General features: G+C 39.6%; 1 protein-coding gene across 1 annotated transcript in view; it reads left to right on the top strand.

The window, feature by feature from the left end:
• Window positions 1-12326, top strand: part of dnah5l (dynein, axonemal, heavy chain 5 like) — a 300816-nt gene that overhangs the window by 129898 nt on the left and 158592 nt on the right. Inside the window, exons 47-48 of the mRNA XM_041248036.1 lie at window positions 4637-4854; window positions 5575-5886. Coding sequence (XP_041103970.1) covers window positions 4637-4854; window positions 5575-5886 — 530 coding nt within the window. The remainder of the gene's footprint in view (window positions 1-4636; window positions 4855-5574; window positions 5887-12326) is intronic.

Here is a 12326-nt window from a genome sequence, read left to right as displayed (position 1 = left end):
ATGTGGACTATTCATCTCAATAATCAAATCTGTTCTACCCTGCAGCATCTTCTAAAGCCAACGATTTTATTCTAATCATAATGTTCAGACAGCAGCATAATACCACAAGTTCTGTATTTTAGCTGATCCTTTCACTGCGAAAGTCATGTATTTTCAAATCAGGTTAATATTTCATTCAATATGAGCTGCCAGTCAGGTACAGAAACCATGTCCTTCGATTTATCAGCGTTTTAGTCAAACCAGCCTACTATCTTGCAATAGACAATAGGTTTTGCAGCGCCTTACAGAAATGCATTTTACATTTCTCCTGAAAGCAGCCTCATCTTTGGCTCTATCTAAATCGCTTTAACACTTAAAGACCAACATCGACGTCCTGTCAAAATTCTGGTTGGCAGACTATTGTGCAACAACCTCCTGCAATCCCAAGGAAGCACTTTTTGCAGCTTAAATGTGCTCATGTCTCACAGTGAGTTTCTTTTCACTCACTTCAGCAGATCTCTGCTCTCTATAGCAGGCCACTGCCCACTACTGACAGCAGTCAACCGCACACTGTTACAATCTCCACTTTAGCAGATCTATGCTCTCTACAGAAACCACTGCACACTACTGGCGGCAGTCCACCGTAAACTGTTACAGATCACTGCTTCAGCAGATCTCTGCTCTCAACGAAGCAAGAAAGCATATTAACATGTGGTCTACTTTCATTCGTCACTGGAATGGCCTGTCCTTATTCTATGAATACCTGATTTCAGCTGCTCATGATTTGAATCTCTTTACTGACATTTCATTCTTAGCATTCAAGAGTTACCTAAGGACTGAATGGATCTCGAGCGAATGGCCCTGAAATTCTTCCCACCTCAAAGCTACTGCTTTTCTAGAACTGTATCCCATTGTCGCAGCTACTCACATCTGGGGCCACCGATGGTCAAGAAAATCTATCACGTTCTTTAGTGACAATAAATCTACAGTCCACATTAATAAAGGAAGATCGTCCTCTCCCCTTATAAAGCTGTTACTACATTGCCTCATTCAGATTTCAGTGTCTTTTAATTTCTTCATTCAAGCCTGTTACATTCCTGTTTCACATAGTAATGCAGGTGATGCTTTTTCTCACCTTCAGATCGTCAAATTTCAGCAGCTGGTTCGCACGGCATCTAGCACCTCTCCAAGTTACGGAATACCAGCACCTAGTATTCCTGTGAGCTTTCCTGTCTTCAGCCTTCTCCAATCTGCTTGAAATTACATGTCCGCTGTCCTAACTCCATCAACAAGATCATCCTACTTTACAGGCTGTTCTTCTGCACAAAAAAAAAAGAAAAAACAGTAATTCAGCCAGTTCCATTTAATCAAGACTGGATCCTAGCCTTTATCGTCCATGCGTGAGACATTCTACACCTCTCTGCTTCCACAATCAAATCTTACGTCTCCGGAATTCAGTTCCATTACCGTCTCATGTCAGTGTCCTCTCTGATTGTTCGGGCCACTCCAGCAATCTGCCTGATACTCTGTGGCTTATCTAAGAGCTCCCCTCCTACTTCCCCATCTCAACTTCCTATATCTTCAGATATTCTACAGTCTCTCATATCAATCTTGTGAAAAGGCTGTTTCAACCCTTTCAATTATGGAATGCCTCATGGAAGCCATGTGCCTAACTGCTTTCTTTGGATTCGTCAGACGCTCCGACTATACAGTCCCATCCCTTTCCAGCTTCCCTTTTCTCTTCATCCGTTCCAGTGACATCTCCTTAGTTCCAGATTCTCATTTCCTAATTATGCTCTGCATCTCTAAGATAGATCAACTTCATCAGGGTCAATTTATACAGCTCTCGAAGATTAATTCTCCTTTATGGCCCTACACCTTCATGTCTAGATACATCTACAGCAAGAAGTCTTTACTCAAGACAGAACCACTGTTCACCAGCTCCTCCCATGCAGTAGTTACAAGACATTGGTTCTCAACTCACCTTGCCTCTCTCATCTCCAAAGTAGGCCTTTCTCTTCAGTTCTACACTCCTCACTCCTTTAGAATTAGGAGCAGCCACCTCAACAGCAAAAGCCAACATCAATCAGCATCTAATTCTGAGCCTAGGGCACTGGTCCTCCTCAGCAGTAGAATCATACATACGCACATCTGTTTCCGATATAGCTGCAGCTCACCAAAACATTGTCAGCATGCCTGGAGTGGAGGCTGTCTGATCCGCTGGGTCCACCAGAGGTTTTCCCCCTAATAGGGTTTTTTTCTTCCTCTCCACTGTGTGACAGATAAACACAATTTCAAAACAAAAAAACAGTAATCCATCTTGTTTGTCTAGTATGTTTTTTTTCCTCCTTTCATAAATGTTATGTATTGGCACGTGAACTATTGCATGTCCCACGGGTGTGGGGTTATGCCGGGAGCTGGAGGCCCAACCTTTGTGAGTAAGTGAGACTAACTTTCCTGACCTTTATAGCCACCACCATCTGTGCCTCCACTGAGAGGGGGTTCTCACTGCGTGAGTCAGAGGGGACCCCCGGCCACACGCTCCTTTAGCAGCTCCTCTCTTTATCTTACTGAAATTGAGACTTGGCTCTATTTTCAGTTTCCTATTCTATCATTCCTTTTCCAGGTTCTTCAGTGCAAGAGCCTATTCCTCCTGTATGACTGCCGCTCTGCAGAGCCTGTCGTGGGCTCCACCGAGCCAATCTATCTTATGTGTTTTGTGGTTCCCAAGGCTGCTGAATAGCCTGCCTTTGAGGCCACTCTCTCCTCTGGCCAAGAAGGCGCCCTCCAGTCGGGAACTGCTTTCCTTTCCTATCCTATCCCCTGAGGCACTCCAGCTCTGCCTCTCGTTCGTTGAACTGTTTAAAGATTCAAGTTTAACCCTTTGCGGTCCATTTATTCAGCGCCTGTCAGGCACGTCAAGTCCAGTTTCTTTTCATACGTGCTGTTTATTTTACACGCACTGTTTAATTTTTTTTTTTCCAAGTAAAACCTATTTAAAGGGCATTGCATTGCTAAGCGACATCAGTACTGCATCTCCAGCCAAGCCCCACACCATCTTCGCTGTATTTTTCACATCCTCTTTATAGACGTGCATACTGATAAATCATCTCTTGATCACTTGTTTTATCACCAAACTCCTCAATAATGCGGTCATTGTTTTATTACTATAACATCTCAAAAAGCTCTGCAAATGTGTGTGATATTCTTTGAGTGCTGGATGTGGAAGCAGCTACCTCCTTTGTTTATGTCTGCTTATCTCTGTATGGCGCAGATGCTAGGGCTATTGCTCACAGGCCCCCTTTCTTTGGTTTCATTCGGCTCCTATTGGTCTCACTCGGCAATTGAATGGTTTTCTCTGCTTTTTCTGGAGAAAAAACTACTAGAGACCTCTGCTTTACGTCTTTTCGATGATGTCGGACAGGGTCCGACATTGAACTGGAAAGGGTTAAATATTGAAACATTTTGTTGTGGTTGCCATTTATAATTGTTCCTAAATGTTTAACCATTGTCAGGGATATGAAATATAGAGGTCAGCTGTAGTGTTTATACATTAGGATGTGTACAGTGTAAGAATATGTGTGTATAAATGTTTTGCACGTGTAGTCTCCTCAACATTAATGTTACAATATATTAAAAAAAAAAAAAATCACTTTAATTGAGCCCTTCCCATGATGGCTTTTTTGATTGGTTACAAAAAATCCCAATATGTGGGCTCCTGAGTGGCGCATCCAGCAAAGGCGCTCCACATGGCGTGCAGGATGCGCCCCATAGCCTGGGGATCGCAGGTTCGAGTCCAGGCTGTGTCACAGCGACCATGACCGGGAGTTCCCAGGGGGTGGCGCACAGTTGGCTGAGCGCCGCTCAGGTGGGGAGGGCCTAGGTTGGCAGGGGAATCCATGGCTCATCGCACTTCAACAACCCCTGTGGCCAATAGGGTGCCTGTGTCTCCAGATCTGTGTTGTCCTCCAGCCCTATAGGTCTGGTTTCCTCGCTGTGGATCCTCAGTGTGAAAAATGAGGGATTGGCAGGAGCACGTTTTGGAGGATGCGTGCTCCAGCCTCTGTTACCCGAGTCGGCAGGGGTGGTGAGCAGTGAGCCAATGATGCAGATAATAATTGGGCACACTAAATTGCAGAGAAAACCAGGGTAAAAAATTGGAGATGACTAAATTTAAAACAAAAAAATTTAATCCCAGTACGTTTAAAATTTTTAAGTCTGTTTTAATCCTAACGTTTAAATGTTTAGGTAATTAAATGGAGTCTAAAAACCTAAACGATATACCTTAAAGCTACAGTGTTGAACACTGCTGTTCAATTTTATAGTAATATATAATTCTGTATTCACATGTAGCACTTAGATGTATAGTTTATCTGTATGTGCACTCATCTTCATCAGAATGACATTTTGTTGGCTTCTCAGGTTTCAGCTGCAGGCACACAATCTTCACAGTTTTTGAAGCTAACATTTTACTGGAAATAACTGAAAGTTGCCTTATATGTTTTTATATATAAGATATATAAAAGATAAAACTGCTTGATTTCAAGTTGCCTTGTCGACTTTATGATCAAAGGAAGTAAATTAAGGCTGATTACGTGCTAACCCGCCTGATGTCTTGACTTTTTGGTTGACGAAGCTCCTGCTGTGTTTGTAACAGGTATGATGACCCTGGGCCCCAGTGGTGCTGGCAAGACAAAGTGCATTCATACACTAATGAAGGCAATGTCGGACTGTGGCGCTCCTCATAAAGAAATGAGAATGAACCCCAAGGCTATTACTGCCTCCCAGATGTTTGGGACCCTGGATGTGGCAACAAATGACTGGACAGATGGTATTTTCTCCACTTTGTGGAGAAAAACTTTGAAGGCCAAGAAGGTGATAGATTTTATTGTTAACCAAACATTCTATTTTGTCAACATCTCAACTAAACTCCACCTAAAACCTACAGGCTTGCAAACGCAGTTTCACAGGAAATGGAGCTTGGTCCTCAGTCCTTCCTCCTTAGATTTCACAATTGAACACTATTTTGGGACATATTTTGGTAAATTTAGTGTTTCCACATATTGTTCATCTATTGCTGCACAGTTTATATTTTGATTTGTGGAAGTAATTTGTGAAGCCAAGTGAAACCATTATTCACTTCTGTATGATCCTCTATGGGGGTGGGGTCGTCTTGCATACGACTCAGGTAATTCAGGCTATAAAGAGATATATACCATCGGTAATGGATAACATTTCCATTTCAGGGAACCCGGGGTTATGATATATAACCTAACATTTTCTATACTTTTTATCTTTTACTTTTCTTATTTGTCTTGATCCTTTATAGGTTGAGTTCATAGACCCTAGATAGCATTAATCTTGGACTACATGATGTTACCTTAGGTGCTAATTTGGGTTATGAAACCAGTTTGCTTTGTATGCAGCAGGTATTAAGACACACCTGAGTGTCTCAATTACTTTCTACCCCAAACCAAAGCCATATCCTGAATGACCTGTTTGTAGCTTCTCTCTAAACTGAGTACATGTATTGTTTATGTCTTAGAGATCCTATCAGGCTTTCTAAATGTGTGTTGATTTGCCTTTTTGTTTTAGGGTGAACACATTTGGATAGTACTGGATGGCCCAGTAGATGCCATTTGGATTGAAAATCTGAATTCAGTCCTGGATGACAACAAGACTCTTACTTTGGCAAATGGTGACCGCATCCCCATGGGACCCAACTGCAAGATCGTGTTTGAGCCTCACAATATTGATAACGCCTCTCCTGCCACAGTGTCTCGCAATGGGATGGTCTTCATGAGTTCCTCGGTGCTGAACTGGAGGCCTATTTTAAAGGCCTGGCTGCAAAACCTACCAGCCTCCCTGTCTGAGATTCTGTGGAACTGCTTCGACAGTGTCTATCAAGTAAGCCACTATCCCATTAAACAGAAAAATAACAAATAAGGGTTGAATACGTTTAACGTAACACTATACAAGGGGTGTAAGGCTACCATGGTAAGTCAAGACAAGTCAACAAATTGTTCCAGAGGAATATGTAACCAGTGCCTAATGATTAGTTTCTCAGGGAAAATGTGGTTGGAAATCTGCAGAAAGTGTGTTTGCTTGATTGGATCATGGGAAACTGTTTTTTGTGAAACATCAGTTGTTGTGCAGTCTTGAGAAGCACCTGCTCACTCAGTGCTTCAAGTATCCCACATTAGTTGCCTTGCCAGTCGTAACTCAAATTGTCTTATAAGAGAGTGATGAAGCATTGGTATTTTATAGAATACGTGTCATGACGAATGAATAAGTGAGGTACCTCCCATTTATACAAGTGTGTGCTACAAGTGGCAGGTATAGCATACAGTATAATGTGCCTGTCATCTCTAGCTCACACATTTAAGTGAACAAATCTGAAATTTAATAACTAAAATGCACTATATATATATATATATATATATATATATATATATATATATATATATATATATATATATATATATATATATATATATATAACATTTTATTTGCCCCTTTTATCTCAATTGGACCCCATACTATCCTGCTAACACTGAATAGATAAGCTTCTCTATAAAAAAAATATATTGAGAAGGCCATGTCAACAATGCAGTCCTCACTGCAAAGGCCCTGTCAGAATGTTTTGGCCTTTTTAAATGTATGTCACTGTATAATCCATAGTGCTGGGACAAATATCTGAACGAATATTTTTTTTGTGCCTCACCAGAAGTTGCGCGACAGTTTCAAAAATGGCAAATGAAAAAGGGGTCAGTGTGATATGTGATGTTAATATATATATAAAAAACACAGGACCAACACAGCAACTCTTGAGTCTCTATTTAAAAGTTTTAGACAGCAAAAAGTAAACAAACCAGATTATGCACGCGCACACATAGCGATTTCTATAGAAAGCCATCTGGGGCAAAAATGTGTTGTGCTGCTTTGGAGCGAGTCAGAATCTCAGGAGACAGAAAAAAGGGAAGCACTTCATTCTGAAATGCCTTGCTTAAACAGTGCCCAACTTGCTGGACATGTTGTGTAGCGATTTTTATATAGATTTTATAAATTGTATTTTTTTGTTGTGACTTTCTGTTATGTGGAATGTAATGAACAAGAACCAAAATGGTGAGTTTTTTCCCCTTCATTTTACAACACCATTTCATGCTTGTTTTATTTGAAGTATTTAAAGTTAAATTTCAGTTTCTGTTTGCTTGTTCAGCTACAAAAAGACAAGTAAACCTCATGCTCTTACTTTATGAAAATGTGTCTATGACTACTGTTTACTGCAAAGAAACGGCAATGGCAAGGAATGAAAAAAAAAAGTAAAAATAAATAAAATGCTCTGTCAAATTTATGCACTATTTATTTCTGGAATAAACAAAACAACGTTTAACGTGAACTGTTATTTGGCATAACCATAACCAATGTTATTTGGCATTTTGTAGTTAATTCACTGGGGTCAGGCAAGGTCTACACAATGTAGTTTTTACTCCTGGGATATTTTTTTATTTTAATATGTTACATATTGCAATGCCTTGATGTAAAATAAAGGCACACACACAGGGGCCATGCCTCCCAACCCCTGTTGCTATGCTGTCTCTGCCTCTATTCTGAGCATTATAATGGCTTTTATTACTTTTTGAAAACAAATGAATATTTAAATTATGAGCGAATATCCAAACATAGAAATCCCATGTTTGTCCCAGCACTAAGAATTCATAGAGCTCAGGTTCACTTAAAATAAATGCTCTTGTATAGCTATAAGTGGCAGGAACAGGATGGCAACTCCAGGTTTCAGAATAGTTTGTTCTAACCGAGGAGACTATGGAAATTGCAAGTTGATTATAAGCAAGCTTAGATTATGCTATTAAACACTTAGTTGAGCTGGCACAGTTAATAATTTATTACAAGGCTCTAAAATGATAGCCAGAGTTCACTCAGGCTTGACCCACTGCAGTTAGCCTTCACACAGGAGGCAACAAATCAAGGGTCGAATTCTCCGTACTGCCGAATTATTAGCCCCACCAAACTAATTACTTAAAAAAGAAACAACAAGAAAAAAAACAGTATGTGTGTGTAAGGGCACGTACAGCTCAGTAAAAGTACTTTGAACTAGTAGCTGCATTGTACACTCTTCATCTTTACTTCCTTTATAAATAAATACTAGTTTATTGTGCTGAAAATTCTGGTATAGTTCCCTATATTAAATACTGAATTACAACTTCAGAAGTAAAAGAGTATTGCTTGTAAAATATATATATATATATATATACAGAGGTTGCGCTAGCTTTTCTGTTCATGCATTCCTGAAACGCACATGCCCAAAATTTTGCATCCCATCCATCAGATACTAAATAATCAGTTGTTAACACAATGGCCAATAAATTCCGGTGATGTGCATTTTGGTACATTTTTATATAACTCTATGCTATGACAACAAGACGGGAATCTAAGCAGTGTTTGTTGCCTTCATCTCTTTTCATCTTTTTCTGATTTCCAGTAACAGTAACAGCATCACCGTGTCTGTGTCTTTTAAGCAAAAATTCTTGAAATTCTCTACATCCACTTGTATCTGCTTTTTCACACACCGCAGTACATCTTGCCTTCTTGATAAACAAACCACGGGTATGTCCTCTCCCATTCAAAATTATAATAACGTATTTTTCGTTTGCATTTTTGTGCATTACTACTGCGTGCAACTGCTTCGGTCACTGTAGTACTCGTACTAGTCAGAAGTAGATGGCTGAGATGCAGAAGAGCAGTCTCTTCATGAGAATCCCCTGAAGATGCTGACTGCTTAGCAAAAAACTTCTAAAGTGCTTTGTGATACGTAACAGAAGACACCACAAAGTTTATGATCCAGACGGATCTTTATTTGTAATCCGTGGCAATGTGCATTGCACTGTTTTAAACAGTGGGTTACAGTCCCGAAGTAATAAACACAGTATAAACACAACACACGATCACAAGTCCAGAGTGAGTGCTGTCGTGCAAGTGATGAAGTACAGTTTGTTTATGTTCTGAAAAGAGAGGACACCATTTGTAAGAAGCTACTGTAAGAAATTGATTTTTAGTGAATTTTTATAGGAGGAGAGTCAACTACAGCCAAAAAACGCCTGGTCCTGGGGGAGCATCCCACTGAAAAATGCTTGGTCCTGAAAAGATTAAACAAGTATTGTACAGTCATTTTGTTGCAGTGTAATATATTATGTTGTAGTGGAAAATGATTACCCCGAGGGAAGATTATTGTTACTGACCAGGGGTTATGATGCCCGAAGCCGCAGGAGGGAACAATAGTCTTCCCGAAGGGCATTTAATTTTCCACTATGAGCTGAATCTGCAGTACTTATTTAAAGTTCGAATGCTTTCAAAAATAGACATGTTAATAGTTTATATTTATCAATTAACAAAATGCAAAGTGAGTGAACAGAAGAAAAATCTACATCAAATCAATATTTGGTGTGACCACCCTTTGCCTTCAAAACAGCATCAATTCTTCTAGGTACACTTGCACACAGTTTTTGAAGTAACTCAGCATTTAGGTTGGCCCAAACATCTTGGAGAACTAACGTTCTTCTGTGAATTTAGGCAGCCTCAGTTGCTTCTCTCTCTTCATGTAATCCCAGTCAGACTTGATGATGTTGAGATTAGGGCTCTGTGGGGGCCATACCATCACTTCCAGGACTCCTTGTTCTTCTTTATCCTGAAGGTAGTTCTTAATGACTTTCGCTGTATGTTTGGGGTCGTTGTCATGCTGCAGAACAAATTTGGGGCCAATCAGATGCCTCCCTGATGGTATTGCATGATGGATAAGTATCTGCCTGTACTTCTCAGCATTGAGGAGACCATTAATTCTGACCAAATCTCCAACTCCATTTGCAGAAATGCAGTCCCAAACTTGCAGGGAACCTCCACCATGCTTCACTGTTGCCTGCAGACACTCATTCGTGTACCGCTCTCCAGCCCTTCAATGAACAAACTGCCTTCTGCTACAGCCAAATATTTCAAATTTTGACTCATCAGTCCAGAGCACCTGCTGCCATTTTTCTGCACCCCAGTTCCTGTATTTTCGTGCATAGTTGAGTCGCTTAGCCTTGTTTCCATTTTGGAGGTATGGCTTTTTGGCCACAAGTCTTCCATGAAGGCCACTTCTGAACAGACTTCTCCGGACAGTACATGGATGTACCAGGGTCCCACTGTTTTCTGACAATTCTGAGCTGATGGCATTGCTGGACATCTTCCGATTGTGAAGGGAAATAAGCATGATGTGTCTTTCATCTGCTGCAGTAAGTTTCCTTGGCCGACCACTGCGTCTATGGTCCTCAATGTTGCCAGTTTCTTTGTGCTTCTTCAAAAGAGCTTGGACAGCACATCTGGAAACCCCTGTCTGCCTTTAAATTTCTGCCTGGGAGAGACCTTGCTGATGCAGTATAACTACCTTGTGTCTTATTGCTGTGCTCTGTCTTGCCATGGTGTATGACTTTTGACAGTAAACTGTCTTCAGCAACCTCACCTTGTTAGCTGAGTTTGGCTGTTCCTCACCCAGTTTTATTCCTCCTACACAGCCTTTTCTGTTTCAGTTAGTGATTGTGTTTCAACCTACATATTGAATTGATCATTAGCACCTGTTTGGTATAATTGTTTAATCATACACCTGACTATATGCCTACAAAATCTCTGACTTTGTGGAAGTGTACCTAGAAGAATTGATGCTGTTTTAAAGGCAAAGGGTGGTCACACCAAATATTGATTTGATGTAGATTTTTCTTCTGCTCACTCACTTGTTAATTGATAAATGTAAACTATTAAGATTTGAAAGCATTCTTATTTTACAGCATTTTTTCACACCTGCCTAAAACTTTTGCACAGTGCTGTATATATATATATATATATATATACTTGCCTTAAATGTTCATAATGTATGACCTGTAGTGTAAACTTGTATGTGGAGTATTCCCCACCATAATTTATGTCAGTTTATTCCGAGATACTGAAAAAACGTACAACTGTAAAGAGACTGCTAAAATAAAATAAAAATAAAAAAGATACCCAAAGTAATTCTTTATATCCTCTAAGTTTGCATAATATATATTTGTTATGTTTACTATCTCATGATATGTGATCTCCCTTATACTAAATTAACCATAGTAAAAGCAAAGTATAATAAAGCATAGTGAATACGTGGTCAATTATACATTCAAGAGAGGTATGGTAAAGCACATTAAAAAAATGCACACTGTTTGTGGTTATCTGGAAAATGGGGGTGTATTTCTGGAAGGAGAATCCGCCCACTAATCAACACGTCATATCCAAGTATCATAAAAACTCTGTGTGGCTTTCATTCATGTCTCTTCTCTTTGTTTGGCCTTTTAGTCACACGCACATGCTTTTATAATGGCTTAATCATATTTTTTTGCTGTTTCTGCACTCTTGGATATGAGTGGGCAACTTTGAGCAAGGTGGAATTTCAGAAGCTAGGCCAATAAAAAAAGACCATTAGGGGTGTACAGTACTAGGTGTTCACCGGTATTTACTACATTCTCTAAAAACAATGACTTTATTAAAGATTTTCAATTACAATTTGCAGTCTCAAGCTCCTGTTCAGACTTGATGTGGCTGATAGATTAATTTACACTTCCCTGAAGACTGGTAAAGGGTTAAATTAGTTTATAAAACAGCGGTTACTTAATTATGTGTAATATCCAGTAGTTACCTCTGAAATTCAATATTACTCACTAATGACTTTTAAGATATTCCTCAGTTGAGGATTTACTCCGGCCTCCCACTGGCATTCATTAGATGATCTCGTAATATTTCTCTTAATACAAATTAAGAAAAGTCATAGAAAAGTCTTTACCAATGTCATAAATTACTTTCTAGACATAATGTGTGGAGTACGCTTGTAGCCAGCAATTTGTTTTCATTGCCAGCAGCAGTGAAAACCCATGAGTTCTGCAAACCTGTTAGATAAATCTGGTATGCCTATAGGGCTGCTTTGAATTCTGTACTGAAACACATTGTGACAGTTGCTGCTGAGCTACGAACTGAGAAACAAACTACCATCCTTAGGGGTTGTTTCAATCTACCTGGCTTTGCTATAACTTTGTTTCAAGTTCCCAAATCTTCCACAGAATTTATGGCCACGATAGAAAATGGACCACTTTAGTGTGGTGTGTTGTCCTTATACTTTTTATCTCGTTCAGTACTAAATAACTGTCCTAGGACAGATAATTAAATATATCAATGTTTTATAATAAAAAATAAACTAAACATGCACACTAGTGTATATGATTAGTTACTGCTCTGTGTTGAGTGATTATTTTTTCTAGACCTGTAACTGGTCTGTA

This window comes from Polyodon spathula, chromosome 4 (genome assembly GCF_017654505.1).
Source record: "Polyodon spathula isolate WHYD16114869_AA chromosome 4, ASM1765450v1, whole genome shotgun sequence".
Classification (NCBI taxonomy): domain Eukaryota; kingdom Metazoa; phylum Chordata; class Actinopteri; order Acipenseriformes; family Polyodontidae; genus Polyodon; species Polyodon spathula.
The sequence above is the reverse complement of the archived record's forward strand: the minus strand, read 5'-3'. Positions and strand labels throughout refer to the sequence as shown.